The following is a 19,408-nucleotide window of genomic DNA, read 5'->3' on the forward strand; positions in this document are numbered from 1 at the left end:
AGACTATATTGTACGCACAGTCCAAAGCACAAACAAGAGCATGAGACTCAACCATTGTGTCTAATGTTACAGCACAAAATGTAAATCACCACAAGTAAATAATTCCAAACTGTATTGGCGTTGTGTCTGTTTGTTTGCTGTAGGGTAAGTCCCCTGTGCGTGCGGCTTGCAAGCCAGAGGTACAAACTACTGGGATAAGTCCACAGGAGGTCCGCTGAATGGTACCTCCAAGGGATGGGTATGTGATGAGAAGGGGAGCAGCCAGGAGTAGAGTCCTGTTCTGGCCAAACATTGGAAAGCTGATAGTTTTTCATCAGGGTGGTAGCTAGGCAAAGCTGTAAAGGCTTTCCTGCAGCTTGAAGAGGTTAGGGAATGGCAGTCAGCTTCCACCCAGATAACAGGCTCCATCCCTGAAACAAAGCTAAGAAGTGAACTTGGATTCAGCCTTCTTGCTGATCTCAGTGCTTTCCGGGGGGTGCTGATGATATTCTGCAAACCACGCACCAATAGGAGCAAATACCTGCCTAACTGACCTAATACTATCACCGGAATTAGCTGGTTCATAACAAGACAAGAAGATCAAAAACTACACATAAAAGAAAATAAAGACAGATTTGGGGGGCAGGAGTGGGAGCTATTTACCTCATTGACAGTTTGGGGGCAATCTGTCACCCATCACACTCAGTGCTAAAGCACAAGGAGAAACAGCAAAGCGGAGTCTGACGGGGCTCCAGGCTGTTGTTGGCTTCACAGAGAGGGTTGCTGCTCGTCTGTCAGCTGCACTGCAGAGCTGATGCTGCTGGAGCATTCGCCGCAGAGACGGAGGGAAAGGAGCTGCATGTATGCCCCACAGGGCATTGAACAGGGGCAGCGTGTTTGACATGGACAAATCTCCCTGCCCAGGGGATCAATGCTAGGCTCCTCAGTAATTGCCAGCCCAGCCTGTTCAGAAGGAGCAACAGCCTCTAGAGAACCATCCTCCTTCTGCCCCTACTGCTCATTGCCACATTGGGTTTATTAGAACTTTTTTTGCCACCATTATTTAAAAATTAAAATGGGGCTGGTCCTTAATCCTCTGTGTGCCAGGAGAGAGGGGCACCTAACCCAATGGATTTGTTGCAGCTATGGCAAGTGCTGGGCATAGAGGTCTGTAGCCTGTTCCTCCCTTTCCTTGCACCTTGACTGGTGATCTCTGATAAACTGAACAAGGAAGGGGCCCCAAATGTCCCTGGAAAGACACCTCAGGTCTGACACAAACCCGCTGGCTCTGCCAGCCCCATCTCTATCCTGGCCCTGGTGTGCCTGCTGTGCCGCCTCCACGTGGCTCGTCCACCCTGCACCGTCTCCCCAGAAACAGGGACAGCTGACAGCAGTGCAGACAGAAAGCTTGTTTTTCCCCTTGCATCAAAACAACTTAAAACGAGGGACTTCAGAGAGCTGAGAAGTCTCGTTAGCGCAGATGCTGTTCCGCAGGAGCCTTTGATTATCCGTCGGATATTTTTAGAGCCCCTTGTAAACGAGCTGTGCTTCTGTTTGTGTGGCAACAGCTCTGCGAGTAGCTGCATCTGTTCCCCTGTGCCCACTGCTGTGTGCTGCCGTGGGGCTGGACCCTGTTTCTCCTACAAGCCTCCTGTTTCCAGGAAGGGACAGCACGTTTGGTTTTTGGCTAAATTAAGTTTTGAGTGCCAGCTGCTAACAACAGCCATCTCTGTGGAGCACGGCCAAGACACCAGCAGAGCTGGGGAAGAGCATGCCAGGCGTTAATGCTATGACAACCATCACCGAGGAATTTTTCAATTTCCTTTTCACTCGTATTGACATGGGAATCAGTGGTCCTAAAAATGAAGGGCACCTTTAGCCCTAGACCAGATAAATTCGTGCAAGCTTCCCTTCCTTACATTGACTCAGATCATGTACTTTGCTTGAAGGAATCTTGCTTTTAAGTCCTCAATCTGCAGTTATCAGCAAGGAGGCCGATCACTGCCAACAGCAGCAGTCAAGTGTCCGCAGCACAAAACCACTTCTAGGAAATTAATTACAAATCAGCAATGAATTTTACATGCTGCTCTTACTCTTCACACATGGTTGATCTGCTGAAAGTGAAGCATCACCCTGCCTGGTGTGCTATCAATTGACTAGCAAAGACAAAACCCCAGGGACAGGGTTTCCACTGCTGGCTGCCGAGTGCCCAGCAAACCCCAACCCCATGGAGCTGGAGCTAAGCCCTGGCTGCTGGCAGGGTTTAGCTGGGCTTATTTACTGCTCAGAAACAAACGAGTTTAATCAGTGCAGTGAAAGCTGCCAAAAAATGGCAAATTATTTGTAATACTTGGATTGTTCCGTGTCTTCAAGGAAGTCACTAAGAAAAACCTTTCCTAAGTGAGCACTAATTTTTGGCTATTTTCACTTCAGAGTCTGGAAATTGCCTCTTGCTTCTAGTCCCTACGGCTGTCATTGTCTTTGGCTAAAACTGGGGACATGGAGTTCTGAAACCGATGTACAGCTACTCACTGGCAGTCATTTGTGCTCCTGAGTGCGTGTTTTCCCCCTAGGCCCAGCTCTCCCATCAGCTACAGCCTGTGAGCCCTCTAAGCCCTAACCTCCTTCAGGGCCAGAATTTGTACTCATGTTTCCTTCTATATAGGACTAGCAAAGTGCTCAGCACCAGTGAGACACAGCAAGTCAACAGGTCAAAGCCCTTGACTGTGAGGATTTATATTCCTATGGATTCCCTAATGGGGAAAAAAACCCTTTCTAAACCATACACATCCATTGTATTAAGTTTGCTAAGAGTTAAATAACTTGCCTACCTCATGTAACACTAGTTGATTCACTGGTATCCATTTCCAGGATTAACTGGAAATCTCAAGATTAACCCATACCCAGTTAAATTAAACAGCCAGTCCTGTTTACAACAGTTTTCACGTCTCAGGACTGAGGCTCAGCAATATTATCTGTACCAACCCTCTCAGTTGTAGTTCTGCATACAGTATCCCTCCTCCTGTGTTTTCTGGTTCTCTCCCACTGACATACAGACACATTTACATTTGAGAGAGTAACTGTTTGAGCTGGAAGGGCCTTGCCCGCCTACGTTTCTGTCTACCAGATGTTGGCAGCCTGTGCTAGGGCTGGCGTGCAAAACTGAACCAAAGCAAAGGAAGGGTGGGCCCCGTTGCACCTTCCTGGGGGGCTCAGTCCCCAGCAGCTACCAGGCTGAGCCAGTGAGGGGAGGAGGTCATACTTCAAGCTTTAACAGCCGTTAATTCAGGAAACACGACTCACAGAGCTCATCCATGGATGCTCCTGCTTGCCCTTGGTAAAATGATGTAGCTCCTTCCCAGAAGGTGGTGGACCTGCTCACTGAGCAGCTGGCAGGAGCATTTTGTGGGATTTTTGCAATTACAAACAGCATGTTTGGGAATGGGTCACCTAAGATGGAGAGCTACCAGTAGGTCAGGAGGCTGCAGCTTACCCTGCCGGATAAATGATCACTGGACCCGTGCCTTACACTCACCATCCACCAAAATGGGCTGGGGATGAGGGGGTGCATCTGTTTGGATGCCCTTGTTTTGGGAAAATCACGTTAACCTCCAATAACAATAGAAAGCATCAGCAACCCGACTTGATAAATTTAAATGTTTTTTTTTTATTAACAATCATTTTACATTACAAGGATAATATGACAAAAGGAAGGTTCTCGTGTACATACTATGATATATCAACATAGCTCTATTCGTATCCAGTGTCCTAGGTCCTTTCACACAGGTACTATAAAGCATAGTCTGTAAAGTAATAACATTTTAATGTTCTCCAAAAGAGTGATATTAACATATTAATACATATGTAGTAATAGACTTCTAGATATTTTTCTCTCATTGTGTGTGTGTGTGTGGTGGGTGGGTGGGTGTGAGATAGCTTGAAACAGTTCAGCAGGGCTGTGCTTGGGTGGGGGTACGGAGAGGTTTGGGACAAAACCTTCTGTTTTGTGGAAGTAAGAACGAGAAACGCATCTCGCCAACAGTCGGGTGAGCCTGTGAGGACGCCACGACTGGCAGAAAGCTCTGCAGCCCTCCCGTAGCATCCAGGACATTACAGCATTATGAGACGCGGTTCCCCCACCTGGCCCAGCGAGCTTATTAGACGTGAGGTGCAGTGCATCAGAGTCCGTGGCCCGGCGGCAGCGTGCCCGCTGGCCGAGCCTGCATGAGTGTCAGTGGCATCCGGAGGAGGGGGCCGGGAGCGAGGAAACCCTCTCTGAGGTTGGTGAGGAGCGGGGCCGGGAGCTGCCCGCTGCGGGCTGAGGTGGATTACCAGTTGTGTGGAGGCGAGAGGCCTTGTTATGGGGGGGGGGGGATGTGGAGTTTGGGGGGAGCTTGCACAGCGCCGGCTCGTGCGATACCAGTGTAAGCCAACTGTCGGGATTATCGCCCACCCTCCTCCCAGCAGAAGGTGAAAATGGAAACAACCGAGCGTGCGGTGAGGTGGCCACCAGGCCCAGTCAGGCCTCTGCTCGTGGCCTGTCACCGCCAGACCCACTGCTGGGCCCGTGCCGACAGCTGCCGCGTGAGGAGAGAGGCACGGGGGCAGGTGGAGGAGCTGAACCACGGGAGCCACTGCCTGGACCCACCCCAAGTCCCAGCACAGATATGCTGGGCATGTAAGCACAGGTCTGCTTGTGCGGCAAGCCCTTCTTGCTCGCCGCTCTGGCTCCATAGAGCGTCCCTGCCAGCTCTGACCGTGTGACCGTCCCTCAACTCACAACGCACCGGCTCTCCTTGCTTTATTCCAGCTACATCGCTGATCACCGACTGACTGATAACCTGTGCAAACGCGCTCTCTTGCCCCGTGCTGTGCTAGCGACAGCAGGTGGGAAAAGTAGAGCCATGCTTTCGCGGCACGGGTACGCTCAGTTGCCAACCACATCCATGCAGAGACAGAAAAGTGCATACGAGGGTGGGATACACGTCTGTCCAAGTGTGAGCACACAGGACCTTCACCAAAGGCTTACTCAGAAGAAGACAAGGACACTCGAGTGTGCTCCCACACCATGACATTCCTGTGTTACACAAACCTTATTGAGCACTTGGTGAACATGCCAGCAAGGAGCCCCCTTGCCCTAACCACAGCAAAGCCCCTCTCTGTAGAGTGCTATATGTGTAAATGTAGGCCTCAGTGTATGGCTAAAACTGTCCCAAAGTCCAAAGTCTTCAGTGTTACATGCCTTGTGCCAGAACACAGGGCCAGCCTTACACAAGGGTGGTTGATTCTATCTCTATATTATATCTTTATATCTATCGAAAACATAGAAATATATAAATATATAGGATTTTATTTATAGATATATAAGCATGTGATTTTTATCTTTTGTACGGTGTGTATATGTACTGGGATGTGCGTATATACAATATATAGACTGTATGCATATGTACTGTATACATACACTAGCTTACATGCACACACATCATACATGTCTCCAAGGGAGACAGGAATTGCATAGGCATTACTGCATTGAATACAATGGCTGGGGGAGCAACGTACCATTTCTCTGCTTTTAAGACCTCTTTCGACAGGGCTGAGAGGGGAATCTGCAAAAGCAGAGCATGTTGCTGCTTATTTGCAAGCCGGCTGTTTAAGGTGTTTTACCCATCGGTCAAACAGCAATACAAATGAGATAAAAAGGAAAGGGGACACCGAAGACCCTGCGGGCCACCTGGTTGAGTTTGTGCTGTGAGAAAGAAATAGACGGAGCCTGAATCACGTCTGAGGATTCCTATCAGCAAAAGCGCAACTGGCACGGGGGACATTGCTGGGGTCAGCGCAAACCCCAGCATGGACAACACACCGGGACCCTGCCCATCGCCTCTCCTCCCCATGGCTCCCGCGCGCTGCTGCTGGTATGGGAAGAGCTTTGGTCTCTTGTTCCGTGAGGATTATCCCTGCTGAGTTCGGTCTCGTGGCCAGAGGGCCCTGGATCCCGCAGCCACGGGTGAGCCCTGCAGAAGGATGTGCTTAAGGGGTTCTGCTTTGCAGCAGGCGATAAGAGTCAAGGAGCTTGAGCAAAAATTGGCAACCAAAAAGCCCATGGGCTAGAAGTACAAACCCTGGGGTTTGAAGAGGTGCGTGTTATTCACAGTCAGATGCCCTGGCTAGGAAGGGGAGGGGAGGGGAGGAGAAGATAAAGAGCTCATCTGAGAAAAACAAAACCCTCCTCTCTCTGCTGCTGCAGCCACTCAAGATGCTGTGAGCAATATGCTCAAAACAACCTTCCCCTTGGGTCAGGGCAGCGGGAAGGGCACTGATTAAAGCTGGTGCACTGAGACCTCCCAGCTGAGGTGGCCTCTCTCTGCCCTGCACCGTGACCTCCCTACTGCTGCCACTGCTCGGCCTCGCATCCCCTCGAGCCGGCTGCTTGCATTTGCAAACAGGGCACGGAAAGGCACCTGCTCTCAGGAAAGGCTGGCCAGGCAGGGTGCCGAAAAGCCAAGGGCGCTTTGCATTGTTATTCCTCTCCCCCCCCCCAGTCTTGCTCGTGCGGGCAGTCACGTTTCCATCCACAGGACTATCCATGTGAGTAACAGCTACAGATCTGAGATAGGTGGATAAACCTGGAGGGAAAACTTGCAAAGCACCTGCACTTGTCTAGTACAAAGGCTGGGTTTATTTTCTCATGTGGGGGTGATGGGGAGTTCTTTGTGTTGCGGCTGCTGCACCGAGTGCTCATTTCCCCCCCATGACCAATGCAAGGGGTCTCTGACCTTTCCCGCTCATGGGTATCAGCAATATCCAGTCCTGGGGAATTGCTCTTCCCACAGACACTGCTCACGGACACACGCAAAGTTATTTGCAAAAGAAACAAACGCTTTCCCTTTTTCAGCTGGCTGCCTGGAGAAAAAGCCACCCGCTGCACGTTTCACTTTGCCGCTGGGAATAAGAGCACCCAGTGAAAGATGTCGCTGATGAAAGTGGGATTTGCAAATGAACCAAAAGGAAGGAGTGGCAAATTACAGGAATCATTTCTGAACAAGTCTCTGGCAGCTTTTACCTTGCCAACCAAGGCAAGGTACCATTTTTTTCCCCAGTGGCAAAAAAAGCAAAGAGGTTTGGAGTGGAGGCTGCACGCAGGCATTTTAGGCGTCTCAGCACAAGCACTGGGGAATTGTTCCTGTTTACAGAGGTGCCTGGAGCCTGTTCCCAAGTGTCTCTTCCCTCACGTAGGCCTCCGTGAAAAAAAGCCCCATGCCAAGGAGTTTTCAGTGCTGCAAACAGTAAGGCAGGTGATTTTTTTTTCTCCCCCACAAAGAGGTATGGAGTTGAGAAAAGGAAAATTAAAAAAGAGGAGGAGGGAAACTGTCTTGCTGGCCTCTCTTACAGCAGCTCACAGCAAATATATATATATTTTTGTTATTTTTGCTCCTGCTGCCACACTTCCCTAGACATCTGTGCACACCTTGAGCAGGAAGACTCTCCCACATCTGCCTGTCTCCAACATCTAAGTTTATGTCGCCCATCTCCAGGTCAGGGACCCACCGAGCAGCAATTCTTCTACAGGGACTCTCTTTTTGCTTTTACCATCTCCTCAAATTGTAATTAAGGAGGAGACCTGCCACCTCCCTGGAAGGAAACAGATCCGTCAGCTTTACGGCAGCACCATGAGCAAAAATCAACTGCTGGGTCTGGAGGGCCACAAACAGCTCGTGTACAGAGATCCCTATTTTGTGGTCACACAAAGAGCTGCCTTGAGTCTGTACCATGCCGGAGGGCTTCCGGCTTAACTCTTATGCCTTTAGGCAAATGGATCAATTTGATCACATCATTTACTGGGAAAGGCAGGGAAAAAAATGCAACAACAGTTTAGGCAAATAAAACAATTTTCTGCTTGCTAGGCGCTGTGTATTGATGCCCCAACCTAGCCCGCGACGTGCGAGAGGGCAGTGGGGAGAAGTGTCCGTGCCCACCCACTGTTCGGAGGCACATGGGGGGCCCCGGCGCATTTGCTCCCCCCCATCCGAACGAGCCTGCGGCAGGCCACATGTCATCTGAGGTACGGTATGAGGGAAAGGGAGTAAGTGCTACGGACTGCAGCCTGCCCGCCTGGCCATCCCGCGGCATGTGCGGGAGCTGCTCTGCCCCTCTCAAACCACACCGGGGCCGAGTCGGGGCAGAAGAGGCAAGGGTTGGCCACGGCAAGAGCTCCAGCCAGGCTCCACCTCTCCTCCTCGCCATGGGGATAGAGGGAAAGCATTTCCAAAGCTCGGACAAAAACACCAGCCTGGCTGTGTCCGCGGGTCTGAGAGCTGAGCCGGTAGGCAGTGGCTTGGTTGCCCACCGACATTAACCGTGCCGGTCTGCTGAGGGCGAACGGGTTAGTGGGAGGTGAGTGAGATCTAGGTAGAGGTGTGTGTTTTCCTGGGGAAGACAGTGTGTGAACCCTGGCAGTGAAAGTGACTCCGAGAGAGATCGGTTCCAAACATGCTACATCTCCATTGAAAACAAACGAAAAAAGTTTAAAAAATAAAATAATATTATATATATATATATATTTATATAAATGAAAAGCTATCAACTAGCAGCAACGGTTCTAGAGATATCTTAGCACCAAGACCAAGGGCAGGGGGGTAACAGGAGAAAGGAAAGGTTCAGTGTTGCTGATACCACCATCATGTTTCCAAACAACACAGCTTGGCACAAAGCTCATCCCTCTGGGAAGTGAGAACCTGTCAGCTCGGAGACCTTCTGGACAACAGGTTCTCACTCCCATGATGGTCTGGTCAGGTTGGTGCTGTCCATGCCACATCAGCGGGGCAAGGCACTAGCATCTGTGGAGTTTTTGCACCTTTTTTGTTTCTTTTTTTTTTTTTTTTTTTTTTTTTTTTTGCTTTTCTAACCTGAAGTGATATTTTTGTGAAAGCGTGGAGCTCGTTTACTTTACAACAATAAAACAAAGAAGAACCCCAAGCCCACAGAACAATCTCTTTTGTGATAGAAGGTGCAAGTCCCCCATTCACATTTTGGCTGGACTCCGCATCCCTTCAAGAAAGGAAGAAATGTTTCACAGGAAGAAGTAGAGCATCCCTTCTTCCTGCTGTCATCAGTCTGCTGTGCTGTGGAACATGTTACCTTGGTCACAAGAGAATACGTGAACCTTTATAGGACATCATCACATGATTATAATCCAAGATAATCTTGCATTGATAGCCCCTGCTACCAAACTGCAGCAGGTTTTTCTTTCAGTCATTCCAAACAAAACAAAACAAAACAAAACAAACAAAAAACCCCACAACAATCTAGGATTATAAAGACATAGTATAAATAATGTAAATTAGAATATAATTTTTTAAGCCTTTGAATCTCTGCCCAGAGATGGCTCTTGACTCATTGGCTGTCTAGCTTCCACAGCAGCCCTGGTTTTGAATGAATAGTTGTATATATATATATATATATTTATTTCCTACAATATAAAAATATAAATGCAAAAATTTCCCCCTGCCTTCTCTATTTTGCTATTTTATAGTCTGCACATGACATCATGTTATAATATATGTATGATAGACTGGTACTATGGTTATCATAAAAGGAGCTGAAAGCCAAGTATTACTCTACAGCCCAAAAGTAGGGAGAACTGAGAAAGGGGCATCACAGTTTAGTGGAGGCATGTGTTTCTGAAAAAAAAAAACAAAAACAAACAAAAACCCAGCCCCAGCCCTTCCCTCCACCCAGTAACCTCTGTGAGTGCGAGAAGCTCCCACTCGAACAGAGAGCACCAGGTGGAGCTGGGCAGCCAGGGACAACACGAACGCACAGGATGCTCTGTCGGAAATCAGAAATCTGACGGTCGTCAACAAAAGGCTCAAATGGCTCAATAACTGGACTGAACAACGAAAAGAGAGGCAGAGATTAAAACTGAGGAAAACAACAACAACGACACAAAAATCAACCCAACAAACCAACAACACACATACAAAGGAAACCGCTGGGAGAAGGAGGCTGACAAAGACCCGTCATCTAGCTTATAGATTGTTAGGTTTGAACATGTAGAGTATGGCCCCAGCACATGCTTCTAAAGAATGAAATGTTGCCACCTACACTGCAGCTGCCATGGTTGGAGACACCAGTAAATTTCTAAACATTGTCTCAATCTTTAAAATTCTGCTTAGCTTCTATCAGACGCACATCGTCTTAACTTTTAAATTTTCAGTGTGGGTTTTTCCTTAATATATATAATATATATATATATTTTATATAATATATCAAAGTTTAGAGTATAGATTAAAAAAATTATTCAACAGCTTTCTGATCTGAGGCATTCCTTTCTAAATATCGGGGTAAAACTCAGAGCCATGGTCCATGCTCTGCAACATCGGCTTCTGATCGAGAGACGACATCCTGCTCAGCATCTCAGCTGACAGTGCGTAACTATTGCCCGACTTTTCCTCGAACCAACTATCTAGCGCCCGTTTGCAATCGAAGTTGGCAATGGGCGGCCCGTTAACGGCAATCGTCAGCAAATCACTGAGCTGCTCCAGTGTGAGCCGAGAGCGGTTGTTTTTGCGCACTCTCTGCAGGGCGTTGCGCCCCTTCTCACAGCAGGCCGATGAGGTGGGAAGGACTTTGAGGATCTGAACTATTTTATTTAGGAGGGGGAATCTCTGTTTGTATTTACAAATGTGACTGAGTAAGTCTTTAAAACCATTTTTGGTATAATAATCCACCTTGAGTTCTCGCCACTCCATCAGCAAACTCCCTCGGGTGTCCATCCCCTCTCTGCAAACCTCTCTGGAAAATGATGGGACCGTCTCCAGGTGTTCAAATATTTGTACCATATCCTCCTTCCCATAGCTCATGAGCTCATCAGTGCTTCTGGGCCAAGCTGCAAGGTCAAATACCTGACAGGCTTTCACAAATGTCCGGCTACGGGAATCGAACCTTTGGGCTAGGATCACCTGGGTCTTCTGGCAGATCTTTTCTCTGATTGACTGGAATTTGGCTTCAGCCACCCGTAGGTTTTTCACAGCAATGCCATTAAAGCTTTCACGGAAGTTTTCCTCAAATTCCTGCAGGTACTCCCCAGGCGAGTCTGCTAGCCGACTGATCTCCTGGATAGCCTCCTCTATTTTATCGTCCACCTGCGACACAAGAAGGTACTCCCCTTGGAAGACATAGGCAAGGCGTGAAAGCACAGCAATCACATCCAGCAGGAAGTAGATGAGTTTAATCGACTGGTAGTCCATTAGGAACTGGAGGAGGGCCAAGGCAATCGCGGAAGCATCTGCCCTCTGGGTCTGGCCGCTGACGTCTTTGAGATGGGCCACGACCTCCAGGTAATCCTTGATGAGAGCGTTGAGCACATTCTGCTCCCCAATGATCCACTTCACTGCTCGAATGTCCCCCAAGAACTCAGTCTCCTCGCACAGAGTGGCAGCAGTGACCCTCAACTCGCACATCAGTCGGGGAGAGTAACGATAGAAACTGAGCAGCTGCTTCAGATTGTTTTCCAGCTCCTCCAGGCACGGCAGTTCTTTCCCACTGATTGCATCCAAAATCTCCAAATGAGGTCTGTGTACCATAAAGGGCAGGCAGAGAAGCCACGGCAAGGTCTTTCTGATTGTCATGAACAAGTTAGCTCTCAGGCTGGCAGTAATGTTAGCACCATCGACTCCCAAGCCAATAGTTGGCTTCTCATCCTGCAGTCGGATTCCCAAGCTGGAAAAGGCCCTGTCTAATGCTTGGAGGTAACTGTCTGTTGTAGAAAAGCCCAGTTCTTGAAGAGACAGGAATTCGGTTGCCGGAGGCCCATCGCTGCTCGTGTACTGTACATAAACCGCAACTGTGTCGGCAAGCACGTCATCGCTCTGCCCATCCAGAATGATGCTGAGGAAAGGAGACTGTCGGATGCGCTCGACCAGGTCCTCTCGAAGAGCCCGGGCGATATGGTGGATTAAGATTTGGCAGTCTCCCTCATTCATGTATTGATCCACCACCTTGAGTTCACACTTTCTCAGTAGTTCTGCCAGAGGCCTGAAGTCATAGTAGGGCCTGCCCTCCAGAGCCAAGTGGTAGGCCGTGTTGAAGAGCAGGGTCATATTTCGGCACATCTCTTCTGTCTTCTCTGGGTGCATTCTGAGCTTGTAAAGCTGCAGGCACTTCTTGTGGAGGTTGCTCTGGCTGTGAAGCTTTATGGTGTGTATCTTGAACTGCTTCGAGCCAATGATGAAGGCTGAAGTCCGAGAGGATTGCACTGTGTACTGCCTACAGACGTGGCACCACATTTCATTCAATGTCGGGGAGTACCGCAGGAACCAAAACTTTTTAAGCCACTCTTGCTTGAACCGCCGTATCCTCCGGCCCGTTGCAGAAGACATCTTGGAAGGCTCGTCTGTAGCAGCAATCATGTCATTGGAAACTGATTCATCAGCAGAATCCACCTCTTGATCATCATCCTCCATGATGGTGGGAACAGAGATGATGCTTTCTGAAGCTGGAAAAAAAAAAAAAAAAAGAAAAGGAGGAAAAAATAAGGTATTTAACAAGACTTTGAGCTAGAGAAGCATACTACTTGTGACAGTAGAGCACTGCCTGATGAGCTGGACGTACCCTGCCCACATTGCACTATGGGTACAATTTGAATTACATCTTTGAAGGAAAAATAAATCAATGTTTCTGCATATGAACTTTGTCTCCAACATGCCACAAAGGACAGCAAGAAATGACAGTACATCCTGACTACTTGCACAATACATGGTATGACCCAAATATTCCTTTGGTGAAGGTTCGTGGCTGCTCAATAGCATGCTCCTGTCAGAAATGAAGTACCTTCAAAAAGGGCCCCTTGTTTTGTGGTAAGGTAGTGGAGAAAACAGAGAGTGCCTTCCAGTGAAGGCACAGCCTTCCTGACACAGCCAGGCACACATTATTTCATACACAAAGAGCGCAAACTTCAGTGTTACCACTGAGTCATTCGGACTTTCAAGCAATGCTTCTTGGTAGCATGTAAGGTACTGGGGAGGGGCTTCCGCTGAAAGAGAATGCATCAAAAATACAGCAAACAAACTGTCTGCAATGGAATGTCTCTTTTATTGGCAGTGCATGATTGATTACAATGGCAACAAATAGAGCGAGTCGTCATACAGAGTCTTTCCCAGACAGTGTCTTCCACTGTGCCTCCAGCATCAGTTCTTGTCCCACCCGTTCACAAAACCTGACAACGAACCTTCCACGGAACCACGTGTTCACCTGAATACTCAGAGCAAAACGCTTTAGATGGGTACACAGCACACAGGCATCTCCCTACTTTCCTTAGGCAGGGTTTGGAGAAGGCTGATACTCGGCAAGGCTTACCTGTGGGGTCTGAGAACTCTTGGAGCTCGGGTACCTGGGGCGGTAGCTCGGGTGGCTCAGGTAACTTCCCAGATCTCAGCATGTCTAACTCAGCCTGCAGCTCCCGGATCTTCTTCTTCAGGCGGATGCAGTTAGGGCAGAAGGAGGTGGTGGGGATTTCATGGGAGTTGCCCTGTGCAGAGGCCAGTGACAGCTCAGTTGGGCTGTCTGCTTTCAGAGACAGAGGCTCTTCTTCATCGTCTTCAAGGATCCCCACTTCTTTGGCAGAACTGAAAGAGGAACCATGGGGGATCTTCCACTCCTCTTCACTCCGGTTTCTGCTGAGGTTCAGGGAGCCGTGCTGCATGGCAGTGCCACACCTCTCAAAAATGTCTTCAGCCTGGTATTTAGATGCTGTTCTGATGGTAAGTGGTGTACTTGTTGCTAACTGGTTCTCTTCAAATTTGGCAGACTCCAATGAAGCCTCCAGGACATCTTTGAAGATGAGGTCAATCTTTTTTTTCTTTGTTTGGGGGTGAGATTCCCCCTCGTCACAGCTGCGCTTGTAGGGGCTCTTCCCTTGCTTTAACGTAGTGAGCTGGAGTGGCCCCCTCATGTCCTCTTGATTTTCCACATTCTTTTCTGACTTTTCCCTCTGTAACCTTTTGTCTCCTAGAAAGGAAAACGAGGGGTGGGGATTATCACCGGGAACCGAGCAACATCCCTCAATCTAAAACTTGAATGAAAAAAAAAAAAAAAAGAAAAAAAAGGTAGGCTGAATCCCTGCAGGTCTGTACATTGCGTTATAAACCAGGGAACTGACACGACTCAGTGGAAACCGAGGCTCGCGAGAGGAGGAGCCCTGCTAATGGGCACGTCCGCAAAAACAGAGACAGTCCTGGGTAGCCACAGCGGAGTAGGACCCACACACTTTAAAGAGAAGAGAAACTACAGGCAGCCTGTTTAACCTAGCGGTATAACCAACCTGCGGTGGAAGGAGCCTATGAGGTAAATCACTGATCATGGTGGAACCTAATGCCCAGAGCCCAAATGCCATTTTGGCTGGCTGGAAGACCTGTGCCTGTTTTGACTTGGTAAAAGGTATCGAGTGTACAGCAGTGCAGCGAGAGATTCAGACTGTTTCACGAGAACCCCAGCATCTGTGCATGCCACAGCACAAAGGTTGCATCCCCCTTTACTCTTTTTCAGTTTGGAGGCTGCTCCAGAAATGCAAAGGCAAAGGAGTAAAAATAACTTGCAGTCTTAAAGCCCAAGGTACGCATTGTCAACTGAGCTACAATGGGTGTATGCCCTCCATGGATGGGATATCTAGCTTGTGCCAGTGGAGTCTAAGAGCATGGCCATTCAGTGATTAAAAAAAACAAAACACATTAACAAAAGCAACCTCATACAAATTATTAATTGCTTAAAATAAAGGGAATAGCCAGATTTCCTTACCTGGAAATTCAAAAGACGATAGGTTTGGCTCAATTTCCATCATTCTTCTATCTTGTAAATAACTTCAAGCATTGATGGCTTCCCAAACAAGACGCTGCTTTATGCTGCTTTTTGGTTTTGTTTGCTTTTAAAGTGTATTCATGCTTTCATAAGAGTTACGGAGTAAAAGCTACCGTTCCCTCTCTAAGGAGAGCAATGCTAAGAATGCAGAAAAGATGCAAGACTCAAAAACAGTTAGAGTAAGGCACCATAAAAAGGGTTGGCCTGCATGGCAGGGGTTATGTACTGGGTTTTGATGCTGGCTGGGAACCCCAGACACTTCTTGAGCGAATCCATAACAACAGCCCTTGTTTGCAACGCATCCTGTTGGAGAATTTATACAGACAGAGCTTTGGGTCTCTGTCCTAACATTTTCTGTTATGGACTCTAAGAACTATTGGCAGAGGTAGGGTTTTAGAGAATGGATCCTTCTTCTTTCTTGGTGATTTTTTCCCCTAGCCAACTGAATGATTTGGCCCTATGGAAAAGCCAGAAATCCCAAGACGATCCCTCATATTATTGGTATCAACTCCAGTGATGAGGCGGGTCAGAAACTACCGATAGAAACAAAACCCAGGAACCATGTTACTTTCTGTGAGTTAGTAAAGCTTGTGACTTCACTTTACTGGTTCATCTGCAGGGAATTTGGAATCTTTTAAACAGGAAACAGCCCAGCAGATTTTTGTGCCCTTCTCTGATCGCACCCCCAGTGCCCTCCCAGCTGAGGATGCGATGTCTCAAAAGTCTAGCAGTGGCCCTAAGTGATGCTCCATTTTAACAACACTCCTGTGCTCCTCTTGCGAACACAGCCTGGAGCCCAGCTGGTTGAAGGATGGGCTCACTGAGATGTCAGGAGTTTTCTAGGATGGTATACACAGCCACCTAAGCTTCTGCCCAAGTGTGAGGCAGGATATTGCAGGTCCTAAGGAGCTCAGAGGCAGATCTTCACAGCACTCGTAGCACCGAGCCAGCTGTGTTATCATTTCAGCTGACACAAACCATGATAAATCAAGACTAAAGGCAAGTCTGTAGGGCAGGGCTCATAGCCTTGGAGCCCCTCCAGACCAGTGCTGCAACACAGCTCCTCTCAGGGCACAGCCTGTCTGTTGCAGTCCTTTCAGAAAGTACTAAGCCATCTGGACAGCTAACATCTGCATGGGATGCAGCAAAACCACTGCAGCGTGTACCTTATCACTCAGTGATTAATACGGTCATTAACAGAGAAACGCACATTCATACCGGTGTTAATTCAGACGTGGGAATTGCCCAAGCACGGCCATCAAGATGTAACAACTGCAAGTGCATAAGAACTCCAAGGTGATGGAGGACAACCATCTTTTTCAGGACATCTTGTCCACCCCATGCTTAAAGAGGAGACACCTTTTACCAAGTCAAGGCAGCAACAGCAGCTGTGTAATAATATACACGGGAATTTTAATTAGAAAGTTATTTTTAGTGTGGCTGCCCCTCTGAGGCCCTGCTGTTCTGTGGCTAGGCCTGGAAAGAAATGCCCTTAATTAACTTCAGGTCTCAGCATTGTACAGATGAATAGATGCATTAAGAATTTTTGCCTTCCTCTAAAGCTTCCTGTAGTGCTGACATTACGCTGACCTAAAGGACCGCTGGGTTTGTTCCAGCATGACTATTGCTAAGATAAGATAACAATTTTTATCCAGGGAAGAATCAATCTGACAAGTACAAAACCTCCTGTACGCTGTACAAGCACTCTAAGGTTGTAAGACTAAGGAGCTGATGTCGCGCCGATCCCAAATTATCTTTCTGAAGAAAGAGGAGATAAATTAAGCCAGGAAAATGGACATACAAACACACCAAGGAAATCTCTCTTTCATATGCACGCAAAACCAGCCAGAACTCCCTTGAACAAGCTGCTCAGGGGAGCCAGAGGAAGTGGTATGTTCAAAGACAAACCCAGCGCCTGTCTCTGGGACCACCAGTTTGGTGATCCTCAGGCCAGAAAGTTTTGTGAGAGGGGATTCCTGGGCTTTGCATCAGGCCCTGGTAGCACACAGACTATACAACACAACACGACACAACACAACACAAGATGGCACAACACAACACAAGATGGCACAACACAACACGATATGACACGACATGACACAACACAACACAACACAACACAACACAACAACACAACACAAATCTTTCTTTTATGATCCCATGACAGTGTTTACATTGTCCTTCTCATGCAGCAACTTCCATCCACGGCACACAGAACTGGGGGCTCTTGCCCAGATGTGAGCTGCGTGTACAAGGGCAGCTCTCCTCGCACAGCCTGGGCATCACCTACTTCACCCACTGCACTTGGTGCAACCAACGTGGCGGCCAAAGGGGACTGGGGAAAGGGTGGAAAGAGAGGGACTCACCTCTTGTGAGATTTCTGTTGATGGTCTCCTGGGACATACTGTGCAACCGCTTCATGTAGTCCTCGCTGTACCAGACCCGCAGCTTCTCCCCAGGACGGATGTCACGACAGGCACGGAAGTAAATCCTCTCGCTGTGCTGGAAGGCCATCAGGTTCTGTTCCCTCTCCTCCCGGGAGATGATCACATACCTGAGGGCGAGGTGAGAAGGCAGGCGTGAAGCACACATTTTCTCTCCTGCGCCCCTCCCAGCCCTTGCACCATGATGACAACCGTGATGATGCTGGAATGACCTTTAGAGAGAGCCATCGACACAGCCAGACTGGAAAGCATGGAGTTATACGCAATGGTGTGCAAATTGCCAGAGGTACAGGACAACGAGCATGGACACCCAGGGAGCACTAAACCAGTGAGTCCATTTCTGCTGAGGAAGCGACTACTACACTGTACATCCCACCTGAAGGAGTATCTCTGCCAGTAATGGTGATGCAGGTTCTCACTGGCAGAAGATTCTTTGCCTGGTGATGGAAACAAGGACTTCTAGATTCCCTACCAGCATTTCACATCCCAGGGCCTCCTTTGCTCTTAGGGGCATCCTGAATATGGCAGGGCCACTCCTCTGGTGTCTTTCCCAACATTATCTTCTTTTTTAGTAGAAACCAGATTTCCTTGCTTCTCTCCTCTTGGTCAAGCAGAATTGAGATAACTCAGGAGAGAAAGACAGATAGCCAACATGCACAGGGGTATTTGCTGGTAGTCCAAAAGGAAACCAAGCTTGTGCCAGTACTGTAAGATTTTGCATTTTGACATTCAGCCCTGAAGTCTAGGGAAACACTAACTGAAATGCCAGCACCGTGCTGTGGGGACCTCTGGGCAGTGCCAACAGAAAAGTTGCTTTCTGAGCATGAGGTTTGTCTTCCAGATATAAAACGTTTAAGTTTCAGCTCAGCAGAAACATACTAATTCACTACTCCAACCACTTGGCACCCTGTGCAACTTGGTTAGACAGAGATCTATAGGTAGGATCATACTATTCATGAAAAGGCTTGGTAATAATGGCTCTAGCTGCCTCTGTGTACAATCTGACAACTGCCCAGGACTAGAAGACCTGCAAGCAGACCTGACTGGTTCACAGCTGAAAACCTTTTCCTCTCATATGCCATTTGCCTCAGTTATTCAGCACTCCCTGCTGCAGTGACATTGATGGAGACGAGCAGTGTGTTGCTACCAGCCCTTGCCCAAACGTTCCCTTCTAGCTCACAGGCATTTTCTTGGCTTAAGGAAGCTGTCAATTTTTCTCTGAATGCCCTTTTTTCTCTGGCCACGTGCATGCACAGATAAAGACACCAGCCCACATGCATGTGACCACGCTCACCCACACAGATAAGGTCATAAACTTGGTCAAACTTCCCACAAAACACAGAAAATGAGTCGGCAATGTCTCAGACCGCCCAAGGCTGCAGCAGTTCTGGTTTTAATGTTAAGCAACTGTGCATGTGCCTGGAATCAGCTGCATTTTTCCCAGCTGTGTTACCCAGGATGCTCTGCAGTCTTCAGCAATTATTTAAACAGGCTCTGACATTGCCAAAATACGCCAAACATTGACTTTTTATTAACTCTTATTTTTATGTATTTTTTATGACAAAACTAATGAACCTTTAGACCACTGGTTTATGCATTTGAGAAGGAGCAGAGGCCTGAAGCACTGTGGTGGGAAGGAGGTCCAGCAAAGGTGCTCAGCTGCTGCTGCCAGGCTGACACTTCTGGATGTTAGTCATCACAAAAGCTGTGGTGGTCATCCAGACAGACCTGCCACTGCACCCAGAAGATGCAGCCATTTGCTGCAGTCAGTCTGATGCTCTGCTGCGTGGGTGATCCTCAGAGATGCTCTCCCCCATGCTAGCAAAATGCCAGGATGCCTCCCAGCAATGAGGGTTAGAAAATTCTCTAAAACACTATTTTGTACATAGAGGGGAGAGACTGGTTAGCCACTCCTCTCTTTTCTTATGAAGTATTTTATTAAGCATTAGTGTGCTTTTCCTGCTGGCTCTCCTCCTGCCCCTGAGCTCCTCCAAGGTTCTGCCTCCGAGAGTCTGTCAGCGCTGCTGCCCAGCAGCGACTGGCACTGGAGATCTCTCTCTGAGAGGTTAAAAAAGCCCTTCGCAGACAGTTATGGAATAATACGGTCATTAACACGTTTCTTCATGGCTGCT

General features: G+C 48.2%; 1 protein-coding gene across 4 annotated transcripts in view; it reads right to left on the bottom strand.

The window, feature by feature from the left end:
- Nucleotides 1-3,864: 3,864 nt before the first annotated feature.
- Nucleotides 3,865-19,408, bottom strand: part of PRDM11 (PR/SET domain 11) — a 46,755-nt gene continuing 31,211 nt past the window's right edge. For 3 of the 4 annotated variants that reach the window (XM_084520344.1, XM_084520343.1, XM_084520345.1), the window contains exons 6-8: nt 17,199-17,386; nt 13,336-13,986; nt 3,865-12,475 (exon numbers count right to left, since the gene is read on the bottom strand). In XM_084520344.1, coding sequence (XP_084376470.1) covers nt 10,311-12,475; nt 13,336-13,986; nt 17,199-17,386 — 3,004 coding nt within the window. In that variant the 3' untranslated portion in view covers nt 3,865-10,310. The remainder of the gene's footprint in view (nt 12,476-13,335; nt 13,987-17,198; nt 17,387-19,408) is intronic. The other variant, XM_084520346.1, reaches the window with a different exon arrangement.

The sequence above is a fragment of the Aythya ferina genome (assembly GCF_964211825.1).
Source record: "Aythya ferina genome assembly, chromosome: 5".
NCBI lineage: Eukaryota > Metazoa > Chordata > Aves > Anseriformes > Anatidae > Aythya > Aythya ferina.